The 25,997-nt window shown below is 39.7% G+C and overlaps 1 protein-coding gene across 1 annotated transcript in view; it reads right to left on the bottom strand.

Moving 5' to 3' along the window:
* Positions 1–2,788: 2,788 nt before the first annotated feature.
* TAPT1 (transmembrane anterior posterior transformation 1) overlaps positions 2,789–25,997 on the bottom strand; it is a 61,780-nt gene continuing 38,571 nt past the window's right edge. The window contains exons 5-14 of the mRNA XM_044767787.2: positions 24,645–24,780; positions 23,153–23,250; positions 22,911–22,980; positions 18,770–18,850; positions 16,311–16,420; positions 14,843–14,902; positions 14,406–14,474; positions 11,385–11,461; positions 6,714–6,874; positions 2,789–4,940 (exon numbers count right to left, since the gene is read on the bottom strand). Coding sequence (XP_044623722.1) covers positions 4,723–4,940; positions 6,714–6,874; positions 11,385–11,461; positions 14,406–14,474; positions 14,843–14,902; positions 16,311–16,420; positions 18,770–18,850; positions 22,911–22,980; positions 23,153–23,250; positions 24,645–24,780 — 1,080 coding nt within the window. The 3' untranslated portion in view covers positions 2,789–4,722. The remainder of the gene's footprint in view (positions 4,941–6,713; positions 6,875–11,384; positions 11,462–14,405; positions 14,475–14,842; positions 14,903–16,310; positions 16,421–18,769; positions 18,851–22,910; positions 22,981–23,152; positions 23,251–24,644; positions 24,781–25,997) is intronic.

Here is a 25,997-nt window from a genome sequence, read left to right as displayed (position 1 = left end):
CGCTGAGAAACAGAACGTGCTAACTTAACTGCTGCGCCACCAGGCCGGCCCCCTTTCTCTTCTTCTCCATTTAATTCTTACTCTTTTTTCAAGGCAGCCCAAGTGTACATCCTCCCCAATGGCTCCCATGATTATTCAACCAATATTTATTGGATTTTTTGGCCTCCATGTGCCAAGAACCATATTAAGATGCTAGAGCTGCAGTGGTGAACATGGTGGCCTCCTTCTGAGTTCGATGCTCTGCTGCAACCAGTACCTATGTTTATGATAGCACTTAGCTCGGGGGACCTTAACTGCCCAGTTTAACCAACAACCCTCCAACTAGACTATGGATAAGCTTTGTGATCAGAGAGCATAGCTTACTCATTTCTAAGCTCTGCACAGTGACTGTGCAATTAATATTTGTGAAGTCAAGCCCAACAAGATATTCATGCATTTTTCTTGTATTCCACTTACCTGATTAACCCTGACATTATAGCCATTTCTGACCTTCCCTAGTATTTACATTCTCATGTAGACACGTCGAAAACAAAATGAGAATATGCTTATTGAAAAAAATTGCTGTTTCAAAAATAACTACCCATTTTGCAGGTGGTTCATCCTTCTAGAGCTTATGCGTTCTGTAATTCCTGATCTAATCCCTTCAAAAAAGTGCCACACACACCCTCAAGAGCCCCCTTAGCTTCCTCACCTGCCAAAAAGAAAGCTGTACGTTAAAAGCAAAACACGTCACGTAGATACTTAGCCTTCTTTTCCCTTACTTTAAATATCAGACTTCAAATACAACTTTACACCATGCCAAAACATGCCTCTCACTAACGTGCTGATGTGTGTTCACCATCTTTTCTTACTGAAATTTAGAACAGCAAAACCGTGTGGCTCAGTCCTGCTCAGTACTAGCTGCTGCCTGTATGCAAACTTTTCAGATCACTGAAACTGTCTTAGAATGCCGGTGTCTTCAAGAACTGCCCCTCAGTTGAACACGTTCCTCCTTAGTCATATTAAACTAACGTCTTCATCTGAGCCATCCCAGACGTCTCAGGCACTTAGAAGCGCCACAAATTGTACAGAACCACAATAGGGATGTTGTCAGCGACCATTTCGTGGCACCATTTGCCTCAAACTGACCCCAGATGACCATATTTTTGCTGCTCTTTGGATGTATTAACTCCTTTTGCATCTGCTTCTCCGTTCTGTTTAGCTGTCCTTAAAATCCACTCTCTTGCTGTACACAGAGTCCTGGGAGATAAGGGGTGAGGCAGACCCGCTCGGCAGAGCACATGAACAAACAGGCCTTTGCCACTTATGAGCAAGTTTCACGTTCAGTTTGAGAAAGCAAGGGTGCTGGAGTATGACCTCTGAATAAGTGGGGCACAGTCATCTTTTTCCTTAAAAACAACGAAGAGCAAATACGAGAATCCAGAGTGTTTTCAGAAGCGTGTTTTAGAGAGTTAGGTCTAACACCTCACTCCTTTTAGTAAAGATCTCTAAATAGGCCCTTGCAGATTTCCTAGTGAACTAACGTGGGCTGTGACACAGACCCTCCAGATTCAGTGGCTTAGAAACAAAGGCATCTCATGAGTTGAATTCTCCCTCGTGTATAGTCTAAGGTGACAGCTCCAGGTTGACAGGCATCTCTGCTCCACAGAGGCATTCAGGGACCCAGGTTAGGTGAGGTCACACCTTCTGTCAGTTCCAGTTAGTGGGGAGCAAGAAGGTGGAGGGGACCCCCCAATGGCATACGCCACTCCAACTTCCATCCTTTGGTGAGAATTAGTCACTTGGCCACATGTATAGGAAGAGGGACTGGGGAATGTAGTCCCCAACTAGGCAGCTATGTGCCCAGCCTACGCCCATGGAACAGAACACAATCTGATGGACAACTAGCAGTCTTTAGCAAAAAAGTATTTCCTTACTTCTTTCTATTTTATAGAAGCACTGTGAAGCTGCTATAAAACTATTTTAAGCAAACTGAACAGGAAAAAAAAAAGGCATAAATAAAAATCTTAAAGAACTATATTTATCTTAGAATTGAAGTAAACGTGAGAGATCACGTGGCCACTAGACAACTCCTCTCCAGCAAAAGCTACTTCCCCGACTGGTTTCCTGCCAAGTCTTCCCCAGGGGAGCAGGGACTCTGTTCACGGTTGATCCCAGCATCTAGAATAGTTTCTGACAGATAGGGGTGATAAATCTCTGTTGAAAGAAGAAATAGAGAGATGAAACTGAAACATATTAAAATGTAGCAATTTTCTTTTTTTTGGTGCATTTATCTCCTCCGCTGTTGAGTTACCAGGAGTGGCAGGAAAAATTTTGAGGATTTAATTTATAACAAGTTTCTTCCATGTATATGTATAATGAACATAAAGTCTAAATGCTAGCCAAAGAACACAAGACAATTTGGACTGGCTTGTGAATGACACTTGGTATTTGTACTTCGATTCTGAAGGAAAAGCTAATGAGAGTGTGACCTATAGTGTGCTTTAGATTTTTTTTAAAAGCAAAGCACAGTCTTGAACTTGACTCTCAGATGTGAAAAGCACATGGTGTGACATTCAAAACACCTGTAAAATGCAAGTACCTTCATTTGCTGAGAGAGATTAAATGGTCTTTGAAGACCCAGCCTTTTTTTCCTTCAAAGACAAAAATCAAACATTTTCCCACTATTAAGACCAAAAGAATAATTCAAATTAGATAGTCCTGTCACTTTAAATTAGAAATTCTCATACAGTGGAAAATTCACTCCACCAATATAACAGTGAACATTATTAAAATAAATCCAGTGACCTTTTTAAAAAAGATTACAAAATTGAATTTATTGAGTTTCACACAAGATGCACTTATAAAATTAGTACTGAATGCCATTTTAACAGAAGAAACGAACACCATTCTGAACTCCCAATATATTCTGCAAAGGAAATGGAAATCTTCCAAAAATGACAGCACAATAACAGAATAATTCAAGCTGAATTGAAAGAAGTACCCCAATCCTATTCTTGCTCTGATCAGGGCTGTGTTTGGCAAGGTTCTCCTCAAAATCTTCCCATTCATCACGGACACTGTTCCTTTGGGTGGTGAAGAGAAGACGGAGAAAAGAATAATAATTCTAAGATGGGGCTTCACTGAAACATACACAAAGCAATTAAAAGTCTTCTCATTTTTAACTTAAAGTACTTCCTGGTTTCACAAAAGCATTTGTGTACAATTTCTTCTTTTACCCTATGTGAACATTAATCTCCAGATTTCTTTAGTTAATGCAAAACATGAAAATTCACTTCTGTATTTTAAATGAACAATCCAAAGCATTAAAGCTCGCTTTCTATTTCACCCAGGAAATAGACAAATCACCTAAAATTTATCTTCTGCACATCACACGCCTGAAAGAGCAGCACAGGAGCGCAACTTCAGGATGGGGCCGTCACAGGGGCAACAACAGCGACATCTGGGCGTTCTGAAATTAGACATCGTAAAATTTGTACAAAAGTGCAGAAAGGTTTCTCAAGATAAAATGTGGTGGAAAATAACTTGTCCTATGATGCAGGCCACAAACTAGTAAGTGAGCAGAAACGGAGTCTCGCTCTCAAACAAGACCAAACAGCACCTTTTGGTTGCTGTTCCCAACATCCACACCCAGACACCTCCCACACCCAGACAGCCACCACACCCCTGACAGGCCACTTACTCCTCAACCACGGGGCTGCCCGGCCCCAATGGGCACACTCCCACAGTCACACCTCCCCACACAGACGCGCTCCCACAGAGTACAGACCTCATCCCAGGCACTGGCACTGCCCAGTCCACTTAAGAGTATTTACTTACAAAACCCAGTTAAAGCTAACATCTCTGAATTTTGTACACCGACAATTCTTCAGCCTATTCAACACCAAATCCTTTTAACTGTAACAATTTAGAAGCAATTAGTTTTAAAACAAAACCAGTTAACTATACATTAAAGTTAACACTGCTCTGCTTTTTCAGTATAAAAAGTGCCTTTTGGGAAGGGAATTTCTATTTTATCCACTGCAATTAAACAATGCACAGGTCACATTTTGCTTTAAAGAGGAAACTGAAAAATTATGAAACAATTTCTCAGTGATACATAACCTTCATTCATTTTTTTTAAATAAACAAACTGGCTTAGGGTTTTTTCTATAAAACGCTACTATTCATCAAGTCTTATTTAAGGTAGCCTTTTATTCTGATTAATTCAGATACATCTCCAAGGATTACTCTGGTGGTAAGAACATTTATCTTGACTTAAGTTTAATTATTTCTTTATGCTTTGGCAGATGAAGTCCAGTTTGAAACTGTTGGTGAAAATAGTATGAGACTGGAAAGGGGACGCCGTGGAGAAGCTTCACAGTTTGCCAGGTAGATCCTTACACCGCAGAGGCCTCGGGGCAAAATCCGATGTTCTGGAAGCCCAGGTGGACAAAGCAAAAGCAACCCTGCTGCTGCTCCCCGCGGCCGGAAGTGCTCGAGCAGGAGGCGGCTGCCTAACCCGCCAAGTGTGCCAGAGTCGAGGCTGGACGTGGCTGCTGTTCCGTGACCTGACCTTCAGCCAGACCACGTGACTGGAAGGAAGATACTAAGACTTGCTTTCCATTAATAATTTAAGTTTTTAAATAAATATTTAAGTGCCATTTTCACGTCTGTCCGTCCTGGGAGCACAGCGTCTGCTCTCCCGGGACCTGGCGTCTTCAGCACACCAAGCCGCAGAGTTCAGTCAATTCGGTTTCCACAAATTGTGAACCTGTCTATCTCTAACAAGTCTTTCTTTGAGGATCTGTGTTTTAATTCAGAGTTGTCCTGTGTTATGTCCTTCTCATCACCATCTGGAGTTGTCAGAAACTGATCAGAATTACTTGTCACAAGTAATGGTATGACATTTTCCTTTTGATGAACCGGCTGGCTGGTGACTGAAGCAGAAAGGTTTTCTTCTGTGGAAAAACAGATCCATTTAATTAGAAAAGGATTTCTCCTCCAAGACATCCCACACAGACACTCACACACACATCCAAAATGCACTTCCTATTACATGGCTCTAGATGTAGGGGCCGTGAACTGCAGTACGTGCTCACGGGGTTCAGCCCCCCCATTAGACTGGAGGACCCTTGAAAGTAAGATGGACACTTCTTAATTTCTTAATGTGCTGAAGGAGCCAGTATAACAGAACACACATGGACCGCTATGAATTATCTAGTTAGCTGAAACAAATGCAATCCTCATCTTACTAATAGTACTTATGTTCTTCATAATGAAAGAATTATTTCCAAGTGATTTTACAAGTTTTTATTTCACTTTATTTTAGCTCCTTGGAAAGCATACACAATGGGCATGGCCCTCTCTCCAGACTGGACTTGGGCCCAGCTCAACTCTCATCTCCTGCCGCTTTGCAGAGCAAACTCCACACACTCAGAATATTGAGCTGCCAGTCCTCGGGATGCTTCCTCAGGCCTCCAGGATTGAGCTCATGCTGGTCCCTTTCTGAAGGGCCCTCTCCAGCCGTCTTCACTAGGCCTATTTCTTCTCATCCTTCAAAATTTAATTTAGTCATCGCCGCCGCCAGGCAGCGACCCTCTCCCATCCCCTCCATACCCCTGTGTATGACCCTCGTTCATCTATACAGATTATCCACTTGTGGTGTTTCCCCTATCGGTCTGTGAGGCCCTGAAAGCATGACTTGTTTATGTTTCTATCTCCAGCATCTCACATACTACCTGGCTCACAGGTGCTCCATACACTTACAAATAAACTAAACTAAAAGTCATATGAAAAAACGAAAATACCTATGTGAACAGGGAACTGCCATCTAATGACAAAAATGAAGTCAGTGTCCCAGTTCTTCCTGCAATTCTCCCAGGCCAGAAACCCTGGAATCATCCTTACCTCCTCTCTCTCTCACACTGCACAACCTCATCAGCAAACCCTGTGCTCTTCCACATCTCTCCCGGATCTGGTTCAGCTCTCTCACTCACACCCCTGACTCCTACTCTGAGCCAGGCAGCCTCACTTCTGGCCTCTGACTCTGGGCTTGCCCTTCTTGATTCTGTTTTCCACAAAGCTTGAGAAAGATCCTTTTAAAATGTCAGCTGGATCACATCACTCTTCTGCTCCAAGCCCTACAATGGTCCCTTCCCACAAAGAGTAGGAGCCAAGGTCCTCACACAGCCTGCAGGGCCCTGGGTGGCCTCTCTGACTCCTCTCCAGCCCTTCTCCCCCGGGATGGGTCCACTCCAGCACCCTGGCCTTAGCTGTCCCTCGACATGGCAAGCCCATTCCTGCCTGGGGCCTCTGTATGTGTGCGTGAGCCCCCTGCCTGGGATCCCACACCTGCCTTTCGCCCCTGCTTTAGCCATCTGTCCAGCACTTACTGCCACCTGACACAGTGCATATTCACTATTCGCTCTCTTCCCCTCTCCCCGATAATCCAGAATAAAACTCTGCCTTCTTCCCCCTGCTGTGTTCCCTGGACCTGCCATGTAATCATCTACTGAGCAAGAAATGAAGGTAAAAACTCAGAGCTGCGTTAGTGTGTCTGTGAAGAGAGCTACAATACAAATGTTAAAGAACTAAGCAAAGTGAAATCAGATCTTGAAAGCTAACCATTGCCCGAACAGTCAGTGGTTCACTATTTACAACAGTTTACAATTTACTAGGGACCGTTCAGACAATTAACTCGTCAGAGAAGCGGTGAAGAGAACCAAACATACCTTGGGAGGGTTTACATCTGTTTTGTGATTTACTGGATGGTTTGCCTGGAGTGTTGGTTGGGGGAGGGTTAAACAACTTTTCTTCCATTTTGGCTTCTTTCACATACTGGCATGATTTTCCTAATAGCACGATGCTATTAAGTACTTTCAGGGATATCAACCTAAAACCAGAGAGAAACAACCAACCATTGGTGGGATTTATCTCAATCACTGTGAATGCCATCCACTACCATTGCTAATAAGCAGCTGCGAGGGCGGTGGAAAGGGGGAAAGAGGATGAGCAGGGGGGTCAGAGGGCCCAGGGGTCAGAGGGCCAGGTCTCAGATGTGTGACCTCCTTATGCAACGTCCAAGCCCCCCGAGGCTTCTTTACCACAAGGGAAAATTTTGATAAATTCCTCAGTTCTCGTTATAAGAAGAAATTCTATTACTTAGAAGTCTTACCTGGTACTAAACTATTTAACATTTATTCTCGCGATTTAAACAAGTACGTTTAGTAAATGCAGATGAACAGAAAACAATAAAATAACTTATAACTCCCCACCGGGTGATAATCACTGTGACATTTGCTACAGTATCTTTCTGTCATTTTTGCTTTGAGTAGACAGTGATTTGTACTTTTTCGCTGTTCAGAAATGGGTTCTCTTTTACAAGGCAGTAGGGGACTGGAGTTCAAAGCCAGAGCACACACTCTGGGTCCAAGTGTTTGAGTTCAAATCCTGACTTCAGTGCTTAGAACCTGAGTGGACCTGAGTGAGTTTCTGAACCACCTGCTCCATAAAGGAGAAGATTTCCCTAGGGTGCTCAGAACAGACTTGGCACATAGTAGCGTCAACCAGTTTTGCGATTTTATTATCACCGTTGTTTTACATTAACAATATACCATGAATAGTTTTCAACACTAGTTAAGGTTCCTCGCTGACATTACTTTAAAGGTCTTATAATATTTCACTGTATGTTTTATTGTACAACAAAGCCCCCCAAACCCTTAACTTCTGGAAATTTAGGTTATTTCCAGTATTTGCTTCTATTAAAAAGTTTCTGATCAAAAAAATTTATGCTAAATCTGTATCTCCTTAAGATAAATTCCTAGATAGCTATAATTACTAAAGTGGAATCTCTGGGCCAAAAGGTACATAATATTTTAAGGCACTGGATACAAATCTGGCAAAAAATTCTGACAAAGAAAAACAACCCCTCTTCATATTGGTATCTTCTCACATCCAGGGCCATTTGTTAAATGACACAGAACCCAGGACTTCACTCCCAGTTTCACAGCAAGTGAAGAAGCAGGTCGCTGCTTCTTATGCCTGAGATGAAATCCTGGCAATAGCAGGAAATTACAAGTCAGTGTGGGCAAGTCTCATAACGGGCCTGACAGGAGGTCGAAGCAAGAAGCACACGGGCCTCCCTCACAGCCCCCAGCCTCCCTACCCCAGGACGAAGGATGCAAACACTGAGGGCCTCACAGAGACCCACGGCCACAAGGACTTCTGCGCGCATACACTCCCAAATTTACCCCAAGCCCCAGCTCTCCTCTAAACTCCTTACTCATACCTTCCACGGCTTCCCTGACACCACCTAGGGGACAGCTAATAGGATTTCAAACTTACTAAATTCAAACCAGAACTCTTGATGGCAACCCCAAACCTCCCAAAACCAAAACCCCACGTATACATGTCACAGGCCTCCCCATCACAGTAAACGGCAAGCCCACTGCCTAATTGCTTGGGCCCCAAACTTTGTAACCATACTTGATTCTTCTTCTTCCCTCACACCGCACACCCAATCAATTCATCAGCAAGTCCTGTCCAGTTCTGCTTTCAAAACACGCACCTAATCGACAAACTCTTCCCACTCCATTGCCACTGCTCCAGTTCCAGCCATGGCTCCCTTTTCCTGCAGTGACTGTAACGGCTTCTCCTCTTGACACTGCACAGCAGCCAGAGAGGCCTTGCAAAGCCAGCTGCACCCAGCCCTCTTTTGCTCAGAATCCTCCAGTGACTCCCGCTCCCTCAGAGCAGAACCCAGGCCCCTCCCGCGGTGACTGGGTCCTCTCCCACCCATCCTGCCTGGATCCCTGTGCTCCAGCCGCCCCGCTCCCCGCTGTTCTCTGTGTGAGGCCTGTCCTGTGTCCTCGCTGCCAAGCCTGCTCTGTTCCTGGGCATCTGTGTGGCTCTCTCTCTTCCTCCATCCAGTCTCCACTGAGACACCAGCTCACCCTCCCTTCCTCCATCCAGTCTCCACTGAGACACCAGCTCACCCTCCCTTCCTCCATCCAGTCTCCACTGAGACACCAGCTCACCCTCCCTTCCTCCATCCAGTCTCCACTGAGACACCAGCTCACCGGGAGGCTTCCCCAGCCCGCTCTAAGGCAGCCAGCTCTGTCCTTCTCCGTGTCCTTACATGACCATATTCTTCTTCCTGAGGCTTGCTGCCAACTGTCATTTCACAGCAATTTGTCTCTCTGGTTGTTGTCTTTTTTCCACTAGACCTTCAGTGACACGAAGGTAGGGCACTCGCCTGTCTTCTTTCTGGGTGACCCTTCACAGCTCCAGGACCAGTACCTGGCACTGAGCAGGCGCTCCCTGAGCAGGGCTGAGCGGACAGTGAGAGCAAGGGCTACAAGCCTTCCTTCCACAGCAAGCAAGAGTGAGTCTGGGGGGCAGGAGGCTGAGACTGGGAGTGGGCGGGAAGGCACGGGAGGCATTTTAAGGAGGCCCCACTGAATTCTGACTTGCTTTTGCTGAAGGGAGATTCCTGGGCTTGGTGAGGTTAAAGATAAAGAAGGCTTCAGGGACAAAGTGGCTCGGAGAAGGATTTGGAAGGAGGAGAGGATAATCAGAACCAATCAGTAGAGTGGAAAGGTCAGTGAGCGCGCGTGCCTGGCTGGACTATCGAGGGGGAGAAGTGGGGAGAGGCTGGAGCGAGGTGACGGGGGTGAGGGTTGGGGGAGGTGGTGAATTCTACACAATTCAGATTTTAATCTACTTTGATGAATGGTGTACAGGCAACTGTAACCAAATAAAGGTTTTCAGACGTGGCATACACAGGCTTCACGTCCTGATTTGTTTATGTCAAAAGAAAAATATGAGACTAATTAGCTTGTTAAACAAGGATGGGAGCAATTATAGCAATACCACTTGATGAACAAGGCACGACGCTAGGAAGAACTTCTGAGGGCAGTGTGAGCATTTGTACCAGAAAAGAAGCATCTTACATTTTTTAATGTCAAAAAACTGAACAGAGTTAACCTAATAAAGTAAAGGATTTACGTGTTCATTCAGATGGAAAACAGTAAAGGGTATGTGACCTGATCAGAATCCTATCCTGCCGTGGGTGGGTCTTACCGACATGAGCGTACTGCTGCATGGCTCTGAAGGTGTCGCAAGCATAGTCATGCCTCATGATGCTCAGTGCAGACAACCACAAGTGACTGTGCCCGTGCTCCTGCGACAGAAGCTTCCAGAGCAGCTGCCATGTGCCAGGTACCAGGCAGAGAGCAGTGCAGAAAACACACTCAAAACACAAAACTGGGCCCACCTCCAAAGTCTCTGGAAGGCAGACCTCATCCTGGAATAAGATTCTGAGTAAATCTCCCACCCAGGTTATTACTGCTAGGCTTCCCTCCCATGTTTTTCCTCAAGAGATACTCAGCTCGGACCATCTCACACACGACACTCTGGGCATAGCTCCTACACGGTGCACCTGCCACAGGTCAAGTGAGTGTGGGGACAGGGTCCCTTTTTTCTTTTTAAGAAATCTGAAGCTAGGCTGGGCTACTTTATCTTAAGTTCACTTCTTGAGAAAAACTAACAATGGCAAAAACAGCATTTTAACTTTTTTTTTGAAAGATTGGTACCTGAGCTAACATCTGTTGGCAATCTTTTTTTTTTTCTTTTTCTTCTTTTTCTCCCCCAAGCCCCCTAGTACACAGTTGTATATTCTAGTTGTAGGTCCTTCTGCTTGTGCTATGTGGGACACCACCTCAGCATGGCCTGATGAGCAATGCCATGTCTGTGCCCAGGATCTGAAACCTGGGCTGCTGAAGTGGAGCCTGTGAACTTAACCACTTCGCCATGGGGCCAGCCCCTCAAAAGAGCATGTTATATTGCTATTTTCTTCATACCACTTGCTACTCCCTTAAATTGTTTTAGTTGTTTACTTGTTACCGTTTGTCTCTCTAGTCAGAGAGTAAGCTACGAGACCAACACATCTACAGAGAAAAGTCGGCATGTCATGTACAGGGAAACTACATTTCTGCATCTTCTCTGGGTTTACATGGCACAGGTCTAGAGCATGCTAGTAATGACTGTGGCAAATAGTAGAAATTCAAAGACATTTTGAACATAGAAAAGTGATTGCAATGGTGGATTTTATTTTATAATAGAAAATACAAGTGAAACTTAAATCCTAAGTAAAAAGGGCTTTATGTAAATGATTTCACTAAAGATTAAAATAAAATCTAAAGGGTTATTAATACTACTACCAAATATTTAATTTAACCAGAATTCACTGAGTCACAAATACATGTGGAGGTACAAGCTGTCAGGGAGCCCCTGGGACAGCTGGAATGGGTGAAGTATGATTTGGTTGCTATTAACTTCCATTACATCTTGCATTTATACTTTACTGAATAACCAAAAACATATTCAAGAATAGTTAATCTTACCCAAAATAGAAGAGTATGACACAGGCATAAGACAGGATTCCTTGCACTTTAATTGAGCTTGTTACAACTCTGATGAGCTAGCCAGAAACAAACCAAAACAACAAAACACACAAACAAAACACACAACCACAGAATTATTAGTTAATATTTAAATAAAGACTTCTCCATGCTGATCTTAACACTCTAGGCACACTCCTGGGCCTCTGTCTAAATCCAAGTAAGCAGTTCTAGATTTGTCGATTGCTGCCACAATCTGGCTGCTTGTGAGACTTCTGCGGCAGATTTGGATTCCATCAGGCATGTGCAGGAGGCATGTGGCTAACACAACATTCAACTGCTGTGGACTCTCTGAAGTCGGGCATTACACCTCGTGCATGGATGACGTCTATTTGTACCAGAGAAAGGTGCAAATCTGCTGATTTTTAAAATCAAAAATGATTCTGGGAGGACAAATGGATTCATCCTGCACACATGCCCCTACCAGAGCTGGAACCACTTCGTGTGCATGTCCCTTACTCTTGCTTTTTCTGTCTTTTGTTCTTTGACTCTTTTAAAAAACCCCCAGTGACTCACTCGTAGGGAGTGGAGAGAACAGGGAACCTTAGGAGGTTTGTACTGTTCAAAACCACTAAATACTACTACAAAATTAATTACTTAAAGGTGGGAAAATTTGTCTCTTTTGGATAGTTATGGTTAAACACCTATTTCTTACTTATCTCACAGAAATCCCATGGAAGTCTGCTGAATAAATCTGGGGGGACCCGTCGCTGGGAAAGGTTTACACGTACAGGCTCAGCTTAATCACGTGCCCATGTATTAGGGTCTGGCGATGCTCTAATCAGGAAATGGAAATCAGGGAAAATAACTGACCTGATCTAGTAATGCTATCATCAAATGGAAGGGTCTATTAGGGTGTCTTAAATAAATATTACAAGATACAGCTTAAACGATATTTTTAAAATGCTTTTAACAAAACAACAATTGGGAGGAGGTAGAGGGAATGGACTGTCATTTGTTAATAAACTTTCACTATAAGAAAACTGATCTAGAAGTCCTCATCCTCATCTCTGTCCCAATCTCTAAGGGAAAAGGACATGTTGTACAAACATTTGTGATGGAGGTTAACGTGGCTCTAGGATGTTCTCAAGAACAGGACAGGCAAACCAATGATCACCTTCAAGGTTTAAATGACTTCATTTTTTATCTAGTATATTATTAGGTAACTTTAAGATACGTAAGTCCAATATTTAATTTCCATGAGACCTTACTACATGATTTCTCTTACTTTTTTTGGATATGAATTCATTTTAGGACCTAAGGTGACATTTAGAAAGAAACATTGCCACTCTTGGGCTTTAATTAAAGAATTAACTGGATTACTGAGGCCTCGGAATACTCCTCAAGGCTCCTGGATATCTGGCAAAGCTCCAGCGTCACTGTGGAGCTCTTCGAGAAAAGTACTGCAGAAGAAAACCTGCTTGATTATCAGATAACTGGGTAATCCTCTTGGAAAATACAAGAAGCATTCCAGAAGTGTTTTATTAATCAATTACTAATTAAACTGAAACCTTTGGTATAACAACAATAAAAACTCACTTGAAAAATAAAGGCTGGAGGAAAATGTAAAAATATTAAATTAAAAAATTCATACTTATTATAAATAAAGATTTCTAGCAAATAAGTTATTAGATAGTCAATTATTATTTGGCAATACAGGGCCACATTTAAATCTAACTATTTGAACCAACGCTTTTTCTAATCAGTTAGGCAACCTAAGTATATCCTCACACTGTATGTTTCCAGTTGTAAGAACAAATGTAGAAAAATTTAATATTTTATTTTATCAATCTCTTAAAACTTTAACAAATAATTTTACTCTGTAAAATCCTCTGCTTTTCCAAAATACTAAGAGTTCTTTTATCCAAGCAAAAGAAAGTTACATTATTATGTAAGAAACAAGTTACTAATATAATTGAAAACATTTAGGATGTGGTTGTCTGGAGAGTCACACTGAAATTTGAATAACATTAAACTGATTAATCATCCATCCTCTAAAAAAGTCAGGCAAGCTGATCTAAAATACAGTGGGCATGACCTACAACTTCTTTATACATCTCCCTGAGGCTTTGCATCTACAGGAGAACTCTAGATGTCCTTTGGCAAGAAGATGGTTGCATTTCTTTTGATCTGAGAATAGGCAGTCAACAAGGAATATAATCAAATATAGGTACAGCCAGCAAATCTTCTTAATGAATGTTATCACAGACTCATGTGACTAGTAACTTTCTGCAAGGCTGTTCTGAGCAATTCATTAAAATATTCAAAGTTGATGACTATTTTTTGGTTGATCTAGTAAATTTCAATGCTGATATTTAAAAAATATATGCTATTTCCTAAGTCTAACAGTAGAAATTGTCATTGTAAAAACTTCAGAAGAATTTTTAAAAGTAGTAACTTTATTAGATACAGAATATTTCTTCATTTGAGCACACCATTAATCAATCTGTTTCATTTGTTTCCAAACTTTTACTACCATAAATGCCACTGCAATATATAACCTTGCCTATAAATCATAGGCCTTGTTTTTTTAAAACTATTTCCATAGGATAAAGTCCTAGAACTAGAATTACTGCATCAAAGCATAATACTGTCAAAACTGCCCGTTAGAAGTATGGGATCAACTCATATTTCCACCAGTATGTGTTACTGTGGCCACGCCAATGCCTCCCACCAGGTATTTCCATTCAAAAAGAAAAATCTTTGCCAAATGAATAGGCAAAAATGAGTATTCTCATTGTTAGGAAAGCCATTACATAAAACAGTTCTTAATATCACTTATCTATTGGATAGCTCAAAATCCAAAAGAATAACGCTAAAATTTAAAACAAAATTTCCTTTGAAGTCATTTACCTTTAATTTTTATATCAAGTCCTTCTGAAAAAACTTACTGATAATCTATTTATTAACATTCTATAATGATGGCTATCTCATCATAAAAAAGGGAAGAAAGTACAGACTTACTAAAACAGCTAGTGGGAGAGGAATGAAGCCCATCCTCCGTGCCACAGAGTCACTGTAATCAGTATACGCCTGGACAGAGGGAGAGGAAAAGGGTTTAAGGAATTTAAACAGCATTCAAAAAGTACTATTCACTCATCACCACCAAATGTTCTAAACAGGTGGAGCTATGAGCAAGCAGAGAACCTGGCACCTATTATGTAATTTAGTAAAATGATGTGGGAATCTAAATGTTCATAAGAAGTTTTAAATATAAAGTTGTACAACTGTTACAATGTTGTAAAAATCATACCCTATTCAATGTTAATATTATTTTTAATTTCTAAATATTTAGAATGGGGATAAGTAGGAGTTACACAACTTTCTCTTAACTAATATTCCATGCTAAATTAAACCACTGTTCAGTTAATTTCAGACTATGTCTTTGATATAATGCTCACATTTTTCTGTCGGCTGCTAACAAGATCAAAAGCAAGGCTGGCTCTATATTCGCTGTAGACCTAAGGACAAATAAGAATGCAATATTAAGTAACATAGCACAAATATATAATGAGGAAAGACTTAGACTTTGTAGATGAAAATGCTTAATAATTAAGCAGGAAAAAGGTGCTAACAACCTAGCAGACCTCTGGGTGGTGTCTCTCTATTTGTTTTCCTACAGTAGGGTAAAACAGAGCCTCAACTCCCCCGACTGCTACGTTCATGGGCCTTTTAAAGGTTTCTTTTCAAAGAGATGAACATTCAATGATTATGATCCTGACAGTTCAGAATTTTGGGAATAATGGCTATTTTAAGTAATGTAATATATATATTAAAAAAATTGAAATTTTACATTAAGTGAAAAGTTTAAAAAATTATTATTACTATATGTCTAATGATACTGATTCCTTAGAAAAATGGACACTGAACAAGATATAAAACTGAGAGAACACAGTAGTTATGAAGGCACTTGTAAATTGTCATTTCCACTAAAAACTGCACCAAGTGGCTGAATCATGCCTATTAATTTTGATTTCAGATACTGAGAAAATGATCCCATGAAAAGGGAATCATTCTGGATTGAGGAAGCTAAGAGAGTAAATGGGGAAACCACTTTGTCAGTGTTTTACAAAAAAGTGTAAGATCATATTTTATTCAAGTATATTAAAGCATTAAGAAACCTATAATCAAATCATCATATTGTAGTAGTTGCAACTCCATTAGATTTAAATCTTTGTCTTTTGCAATAAAACAGTAAGTATCAGAGTAAGACAAAGTACAAGTAAAATCTAGAAAACTGTTGAAATTAGTTTTCATTTTGGGACTGAGTAGGAATGAAGAATGCACTAGGAAACTCTTATGCTTTGTATACAAGGAGCCTATAGCCACATATCTATTTCTGGAAATTCTACAGAATATCTGGTTACAATATAAAACAAATCTCTCAAAGTTTCATCAAATGCTTTCACCAGAAAAACATAGGCTCTTGTCTTCTAGAACTCACCAGAGATAGACCTATTCATAATCACAGAAGAATTCATTTTAAATATAAAATATTTTAAAAATCCAAGCAGAGAGAATAGTTTTGATAGTCTAACGTTTTAAATAGAAACAATGTGGTTTTAAAATGTTTAAGAGATTATGATAGTATTAACAGTTTTTAATGATTGTGAGTTAGTGACACTGACATCAACTACTGGGCAATCAACACTGCCACCCAAAAGTATGGAAGCAGCGCTATTCAATACTGAAAAAACCTTCTTTCAGTAATGTAATAATTTTTAGAAATTTAAAGTTGTAAGTCTAACTTTTAAGTAGTAGTACTCTTTTATTATCTTCATAAATGCAAACCTAAACTTGTCATTCTACGATTTTACAAGATTAAGTAGCAGAAGTCAACGTTCAACATTGAATTATTAAAATACATACATCTGCAGTAATGTCATTGAACTTGGTGATAAACGCATGTTTTACAATATCCACAGCAATTTCTGATGCAATCACCATACAGACATCTGGAAACAACACCCAAAGATGATCTATAAAGTATAGGAAAAAAGAGACAATTAAATCTCTTAATATGAACAGAATCCATAACACCACAGGATACCACAGAAATCCGAAATCTCCACAGAGCAAAACTAAACTGTTTTCAATAAACAATAACAGAGATAGAACTAGCATTCAGTTAAATATCAAAAGAGCCATACTTTATCAAGTTAAAGGATAATTCATTCAACAAATATTCTGTACTTTCTGGGTGCCAGGCATGATTTGAGGGGCAGGACCTGCCTTCATGGAGCCAGTGAACTGGTGGCATGACTAATCAGGCAGGCTCATTTTAAAATCCATTAATTCTATAGCTGCCCCAATGTGACAGCAAATAGTTGGCAGGGACGTGTGCTCAGGTCAACGGAACAATTTTTTCCCCTCTTTGATTACTATGACAAAGATATTGATCAATCATTTATTTCACCGTCACACAGATATAATTTGTCGAGTTTGCTCACCTTTACCACATTTATTAAAATGTCAATTCAGTATCAAGGACCTGATAAAAAATGCAAACAGATAACCTAAGACCCAGAAGAAGGATATAAGAGTGGAACAGAGCAAGAAATAGGTTAGAAATGCTGATAGGGACCTATGGCAATTCAAGCTGGGGTGGCTGAAGACTGCAATGGCGACGACACAGATGGGGCTATACGTGCTGACGTCGCACGGCAGTTGAGTGAGTCCGCATCATGCTGAGGCTTTGGGAATCAGGGGACCTCTTTCAACAATAAACTCTGATGCTAGCTGGCATATGACCTTGGGAAAGTTTCTCAGTCATCTAAATTCTAGCTTCCTCATCTACAAAATAAAAGTATCTACATCACCATCATGAGAATTAAATGAGATAATGATGTAAAGTGTATAGCAATTTGCCTGGCCTACAAAATAGCTAGTATTCTTTTTATGTTATTCATGATCTTGGGAACTTAGGGCAAGCTTCCATAAATAGTATTTTGATTTAAAATAACTAAAGAAAGAGTGAAAGAAAGATGAATTCACCAACTTGAGGGTTCCTTTTATTATACGCTCTATCACAGTAGTGACAAAGGAGGCAAATTAAATTTGTTGAAAGTCAAGTACAAGTGAGAATATGACTTCAGACATCCAGTTGTCAGCAGAGTTAGGGATTACTGTCCTTTGGCACAAAAACCCTGCTTTGGGTCCCACATGTACTCTGCTGGCACCAGCCACCCATGCTCACTTCTCTGCCTCTCATGGACACCCTGTTGGCTGACTGAGTTATAAACCAAGAACCCATGTACACAGAGAATCCAGGTGAATGTGTAGAAGAGGGGCTTTGCTGCCGCAAGTCAGGTAGCATCTGGATCTATTCAGATTAGAACTTAAGCCACTGTAAAATATGTCATTTGATCTTATAGCTTCTACAAGAAAATAACTCTGGAAACATGTTTCCAAGATCACATATCTCATTTTACGTCTGTTTCTGATTTTTCACGGCTAAGAACTAGCAATGAATCAAAATAAATTAAGAATAAGTTATCACATGTCTATAACATGCATAGTATTGGGGGTAATAAATGAAATGCAAAACGTGATCTCATACCATAAGAACAAGGTTGAAAAAAAATTGCAGACATAAAAAAACTAAATGACTGGAGAAAGCTGAGCACGTGATCATTTCCCACCCAGCTCACTTCAGCATTACCAGACTGCACAACAGCTGCCTCTCTCCTCTGCTGGCCTGTGAGCCTGACACAATTTTAGCACCCTCCACATGTGCCACAGCGCCCAGCCCTGTGCCCGGCACACAGCATCCACTCAGAGCGTCTGCTAAATGAATGGATGTTCGTGGAGTTTGACAACTTCCTGTCAGCCTTGATTCAGAGGTGGATGTAAGCAACAAAATTCACTGCTTTACCTTATATTCCTTTAATTTATCCTTATTCAAAATGCTAGTTAACAGGCAGCAAGTGGGTAAAAGACAAATGTTAAGAAAGAGCAAAAGTTCTTCTGGTGAATCCCTAAAATGAAGGAGATCTGACTATATTTAGATAACCACAGCATACTACATTTAAAGAAATAAACAAAGGGGTTAGAAGGGTCTACTCACCCACTGAGTACAGAGCACTAGAGATGCTGTGTGGTTTATAAGAAATGATGAGCCAAAGACTACCATACCAGGTATGGCATCCCACCAGCGCACAGAGAATATACTCAGGCCATTCTGCTGACACAGGTGCTTCTAATACTCAGAGTGGAACAGCTCAAGTTTTTTGAAGTTTTCTGCAATACTCATTTTATTCCATGTAAAAGAATGATTTTTGGTTCAAGAATAAAATTAGAAGGCACTGTATTTGTTAAGAGTTACGTACCTGGGTTCCAAGAAAACTGTTCCATGTTTCTCAGACAAACTATTAGCAAAAGCACATAATTTGTGAATCGTTCCTTAATATCTGAAAAAAATTAACATACGAACGCTATAGTGCATATGACAAAAATATACTGTACATATAATTTTAGTCAGAACATGAAATTATTATATTACATATAAATGTCTGTAAAATAAATATACTATTAGAGAGAGCGAGAGAGAGAATGCTGCTACATTGGTAAGCCATTTACTTCTTTTATTAACATAATTCTACTATGGAAATTCCAGTTTTCTATAAACTTCAAAAAATATTCAAACCATCAATTTGCTCAGACTGAATCATTAGACTCCTCCACTGGGCTTTGGGCCCATATAACACTGTTTTCATTTTACAAAAGAAGAAAAAACAGAAGCAGAGAGTAAAATACAAGACTTTGGGTAACATAAAACCCCTCTGGGAATCTCAGACTACTTCCAGTCTGGTAAATAGTAAGCACACAAGTAGTGACCTGATGAATTCTTTAGCTAAGAGAGTACTAGTATTACAATAGCATTACTCAGGGTATATGTAGAACTTAGGGAGAAAAAACCACCCCCAAATTAGGTTTCCTAATGATATGTACCATAAGTCACTAAGGACTCCGAATGAACTTAATGAAGGCAAACAACTAAATCCCTGCTAAAGGCTAGTTTACACATTTCACTTTTTAAGCTGTTATTTCTTACTACAGTCTAAGATACTATGTAATCAAGAGATGGAATGAAATAAATTTACGTATGCAGTAAGTTTGGCACAACTACTTGTGTGTCTATGTAATGGTGGGGACTATGGCTAGAAGCCATTGCTCATGTAACAAACCATCGCAATATATCCATATACATCTGCTGACATTTCCTGAATATTCTAGGATTTCAGTAATTCGGGGTCTCACCATGCCATTCAACTGTGGGCCCACCACAGCCCTGTGCATTTCAATTCCACCTTGAAGGCCCTCCTGGGATTGTCTTTGTCCTCTTTTCCAATTTCCACTTTTCCCTGTTACACTACAGGAAAGGATCTGGACTTCTACAGCTAAACCTTGGTCTCTGTGAGTGCGCTGGCATTTCCACGTGTCTTCCTTAAATCCCTGAACTCTTTCCAGCCAGGCGCAGCACCTTCTTTTCCAGGGCAGCTCAGCTCCTAGTCCTTGTTTGAGGGGGTCTGAGCTGTCCCTTGACTTCTTTAAGGCCAGTGGGCACAAACTCCTGTTCTACTATGAAACTGTAGAGTTATTTCTTATGAAATACCATGTTTTGGGATGTAAACTCACAGCACAGTGAGTAGCAAGGGGAAGAGCACAGGTGTGCGCCTGTGAAAGGCATCGCAAAACTGGGAGGAAGCAGGTGTGGTGCTTAAAGCACACAGGTTAAAAATCACATGTTCAATTTATTTTGTGATTTCAAAAGGGAATACAGGCTAAAGGAAGAAGCTAAGAAAAGTCTGTCCTAGAATAATTTCCATAATCTGAAACAAAATGTATTCTCTGCTACTTATAATTAACTGTGGAACTTAATTCACGGGATTAATTAAACTTGCCAATGTACACTTAGTTGGAATTCTGTATGATTACTCACAAAGCTGCGTCTGTATGTGTGCTAAGTCCTTTGGATTTCCAATTTCCATAAACAAATTTAGCAAAGAAATACACTCATTTCTGATGCTTCTACCAAGTGTGGTACATAATACTGACTTCGTTCATTACAGAATTATCTGGAAAGAAACTGCCTTGAAAAATTTAAAATATTATTTCAAATAAGCCAATATAATTTTTATGAATTCTGATATAATGAAACAAAAACAATAGCAGTGTTTAAATGAATCATATCTGATTCTTGGACACATGATAGTGACCAACATAAAGAAAACCTACAAGCATTTCAATTCAAAGGATACTGATAAAGGAGAAAAAACTCCATCTTAATAGAGAGATATTTAAGGAAAAACAGATTTTAGAAAAGCAGACTATTTCAAGATACTGTAAAGATTAATAAAGACTGATGAATTTTGTTTTGATGAATGTGGTGTGTGACTACCAGTATCCTGGGGAATGGCTCTCATTTTTGAGCTGCTAATGCATGTGAAGAAGGCAATATATTCAGAGTCAACATGTGAAAAAGCAGGTTTTAGGGATTCCCTACCTACCCCTTTAATCTTTGAGCGCCACCTGAAATATCAGCAAGATTGCCTAAGACAGATATTTTTCTCACTTGGGAGTGGGTTTTAAAACCTACCTTACATAAAATTAAATTCTTATAAAACCTGAAGGGAGATAGAAAGAAGTACAATGCAGATCACTCTGCATTGTAACATGAACTATTTTACCTCTAACAAAAAGTAAAACTTTTTCATGCTGATTACTAACCATTTTAAGCCAAATATTCCTGAATTTCTTGTAAACTCACATGCCTTGTCTGAGCAATATTCCATTGTTTTCAGAATTTTCTTAAAACTCAAATATTGACTCTCTAATCTTTCTAAGCTAAGAGTGTGTAATTTGGGGGACCTGTTTATAAAAGAAAGAAAAAGTGATATTAATTACATCAACAAGCTGGCGATAAGGTTAAAAATTGTTCACAATCTCTTCCTCACAATACATGAAGACTGAAAACCCCTAAAACTTATCTGCACATCTAGTTTAAAGCTCTATAAGAGTGCCTAGTCAAAGCAGGATATGGATATAAATTAATAAAAAATATGAACAAATGAAATTCTTCTAGTTGAATCAATATATTCCACAATTAACTCCAGAAGCTGACCAAAAAAACCTAGAATTTAGTCCCTTCCCTCCTTTTCCCTCCCCTCCTCTTTTATTTCAAATTCACAGAGCGTGGCAGTGCACGCTTGAACACAGAAAGGGGGATCACACTGCCTTTCAGGGCTCTAAGATCCAAGGGCCACCACTGGCCCCTGTCCCCAGTCTATTCCCATCCCCAATAAGCAATCATTCTTCTGTTTCCATCATCATGAATTAATTTTGTCTGATCATAAACCTCACATAAATGAAATCACACAGAATGTACTTTTTTGTGATTGGCCTCTTTTCACTTAGTATAAGGCTTTTGAGATTCATCTATATAGTTGAATACAACAGTTTTCTTTAATTGCCAAGTGGTGTTCCACAGTGTAGATATACCAAAAGTTGTCTATCAACTTTCTTCTTGATAGTAGGATTTGGTTGTTTCCAGTTTGGGGCTACTATGACTAAAGCTGCCATAATAATTCTTGTACAAGCCCTTTTGCGAAAACATGTTCTTGCTGCTGCATCATAGGGTAAGTAAACGTTTAACTGTTTAAGAAACTGCCAAAAGGTTTTCCAGAGCAACTGTAATATTTCACACTCACACCATCAGTGCATGAGAATGCCAGTCACTCCACACCCTCATGAACAATCGGCACTGTCAGGCTCCAGGACCAGCCACTCTGGTGGGTGTGCAGTGATATCTCACTACGGCTTTCACACCACAGTGCAGATGTCCACATGTGAAAGAGATAACTAACGTCTTCGTATTCTTATCAAACCAGTTTGACTTTGCAGACTCCCTGGAAGGGTCTCAGGGACTCCTCTCCAGGATTCCACTTTGAAAACCAAGACACTAAGCTCTCTGATTTTCATAACTATATAAGAGAATGTTTCCAGAGATATACTTTGTGCCTTCACACTTTTTCAGAATTAGAAAGGAGGCAGTAAGGCATAACTGACAAACCTCAGAACTGAGAGACAAGCTGAGGTGTGCAGTCATAATTCTGCTCTTAGTAGCTATGTGGGTGACCTTGGGAGAGTCAGATTACTTTCTCTGTTTCAGCTTCCGCATCTATAACATGGAATAATGTTAGCTGCCTCGAAGAAATTTCTGGATTAATGAGAAGCTTCTGAAAGTACTGTACGGTGCTATACAAATGTCTATAATTTTTTTATCATTTTAAACATCCTAAGATTACAATAACCAAAATAATAAGAAAACTTAGTAAAGATGATGAGAGAATAAGAGAAAGCACAGCTTAAGTCAAAGAAACAGTGGCTCACAGGAAACATGACACGAGAGTTTCAGAATGAATTGCAAAATACTGCATAAAGCTGCAAGGAGAATCTAATTGTACATACCGCTATTTGACATTTGAAAAAGATTGTTCTTTTCAAACTTCTTGAAGACACTTCCTTTAATTTCAACAAACTGAAATAGTAAACAGAAATATGACTTTTATCATTATAACAGCTTTAAAAGTGGACATGTTACATATAAAACTTCCTGGAGCATAATTAAAAACTAATTTTATCCCATCCAGAACACTGCTGCTAAAGTACTCATATACCCTCAAAAATGTAAAATAAAATCTCTTACTTACATTATTAGACATCATGATAGTAAGCAGTGACTTGTTGTGTGAGTTAAAAGCTACGTTGAGAGTTGTTGCTTGAACCATTATAAGAATTGCATGCAAAACTAGCAGTAAGTGATGTCAAGGAAAAAACTTAAGTCTGTTATCATATTATATTAATAGATAATAATTTAAAATTTCGACAGTAAATAATGGGAGAAAAAGACGACAATGCTTTTTAAATCAAGTCTTATGTAAGTATTTTATTATCTTTATAATTTCTCTGCTTTAGCTATAGTTGATATAAATTTGACAGGATAAGATGTATGCAACCCATATGAAACAAACAAAAGCAGAAAGGAATCTCTGTGCAGCCAATCACCAAGACTGTGCATCCTGGGACATGGTGGTCATGTTCTCTACGGTCTCTGGCACTTGGCACAAAGCTTGGGAAACAGGACCTCAAAAAGTTTGTTAAATAAATGGAATGAATTATGGTAAATACTGAAAGAAGAGATTTATATATATATATACAGTCTAAATTACGATAATTTGCATGCTAAAATAGAACAGAACACAAAGTAAAAGTTAGTCTGGAAGTGATTTTCCTCTATGGGTCTTCAGGGGATGGGGAATGTAAGACACTAAGAAATGTCTGAAAATTAAGATTCTCCTTCCTATGTCGTTTTTGAACACATCCACAAGTCGCAGAATTACAGTCATATACATATGGAATGCTTTAAGTTAGAACAGTAACCGTTTTACTTCATTATACTTGGAACAAGCTTTTAATCTCACAGAAACCTTCCTACTTAGTCCTTTAACTTCCCAAGTATTAATCCAATTCTTGCCAGTATCACTCTCTCGGAGACAGTATGAAAAAAATCACACGACACATTTCTGTGAACGAATTCTGATTCCACGTGGAACTTCAGTGCAGGTGCATGTGTCTGTAAATATACATGTACGGCTACACACAGAGGGACACTGTGTTATATAGTAAAGCACTTACTCTCCGAAAGAAAAGCTTTAAGATCAGAGCGGAGGAGGGGGAAATAAAACCTCTAAAATTCCTCCCCAACCAATTTCAAATTTTACTTCTGATGAATTGGATACATTTTAAGTCCATTTTAAGTCCAAGTTTTAAACAAAGAATTCACAGTTATAAAGATAACTTCAGGAAAAATTCCAATGTAAGTACAGAAGTTATATAGATACACATAAATGTAAAGTATATATAAATACACTACACTTTTATCCTAAAATCCTTCCTTATAATCAGTTACACTGAGACTAGAACTGTTTTCTAGCAGTGAAGACGGTCATGCATACGTGAGGCTCTTTAAATTAACTTACAAACATCATAACCAATTTCTCAAAAGAAAGTAGATTATTTCACATTCATCTTCAGGATAAACACACACACACACACATCTTTAAATCTGAGAAACAGCTAACAAATAAAATAATGCAGAATACGCATTAACTAGTGGAATTTCTAGAAAGTCTAAAAGGATACAGACATAGAGAACGGCCATGAAAAAGTGCGGAATCACCCCGATGTGGGCTCTCTTTCTTTCTTTAGGCTCTGTTGCTGTCCAATAGAGAGCATCTAATATATCTTGTCCAAATGATGAAAACAGACGATCTGCTACCTAAAGAAACATTATTCACAAGGTGTTTCTTAATATTCCATTTAAATATGTCATTAAAATTCAGATACAACTCAAATACTGGTGATCTGACTTTTTAAATCCAACTAGAAGGTAAGTTCCAAAATAGCAGAGATGTTTGTTTCCTTATTTCCTGACATTTCTTTATTCTCTGACACACAGGGAGTACTCAAATTCTTGCATTATTTGAACGAGACTTTATCTAATTAGCTATGTTTGTAATAAGGAAAGTCCCACATGGTAGCAAAAATAAAAGGGAGAGGACACATCATAATCAAAGTCCCTCTGGTTTTAACTCTTTAAATTCCAATTCAAGATTCAAATTTACATGTTTTGGGACAATGGATCATTTGACCCACTTGACGCACACCTAACATCTGTAAACAACAACAGCTGTAATTTGTTGGAGGTTTATTACACAGAATATGCAGATTTGCTTCCTAAAGACATTTTCAGGTATTGCTCTCCATGAACATAGTATGATACATGAAAAGAAGAAAGGATATAGGAGGGCACATCGTTCAGGATTCAGTGGGAATGTCACATTCTAGGAGAGGGCTCTCCCAGACCATCCGATCGCTATGGCTCCGTGCTCTCTAACGCCTCACCTGTCTTCTTCATCATGGTGTTTCTCATCTCCTAATACCTCCCGTTCACTGTCTCTCTCCCACCTGTAGCATATAAGCTCTGTGAGATCAGGCTTTGTTCTCATCTGTATTGTCAGGGTTTAAGACAGTGCCTGGCACACAGTAAGTGTCAATGAAATATTTGCCAAATGCAGAATAACAGCTCCCACTTAGGAGCTCTTACCACATATGCCTGGCATTGTGCTAAGCCCTTTCTACGTTCTGTCTCATTTAATCCTCATAACTCTCCTAGTATCTCCATTTCACAGATGAGAGGCTGAGGATTAGAGACATTCAGCCACCAGCAGCTGTGTGTCGTGTGCAGGATAATAGGATCATAACCAGGACTGGAAGCAGTTTATCTCTAGACTAGAGCCTGGACTCTTGTCCACTGTGCTTAAACCATATCATCAGCCATAGTCTAGAGTTGAGTGTTTAAACCATTTCGATCAGTAATTCATGGATCCTTTTTCTTGGCCTATTTCTTAATCACACTAATAATACCACCTTGTAGAGGGCCCTGTAAACCAGAAGGCATGCACATTAAGTGTAGGGGTGAGGAGAAGCCCTTAT

The sequence above is a fragment of the Equus asinus genome, chromosome 3 (assembly GCF_041296235.1).
Source record: "Equus asinus isolate D_3611 breed Donkey chromosome 3, EquAss-T2T_v2, whole genome shotgun sequence".
NCBI lineage: Eukaryota > Metazoa > Chordata > Mammalia > Perissodactyla > Equidae > Equus > Equus asinus.
Note: the sequence above shows the minus strand (reverse complement) of the source record. Positions and strands in the feature narration are given on the sequence as shown.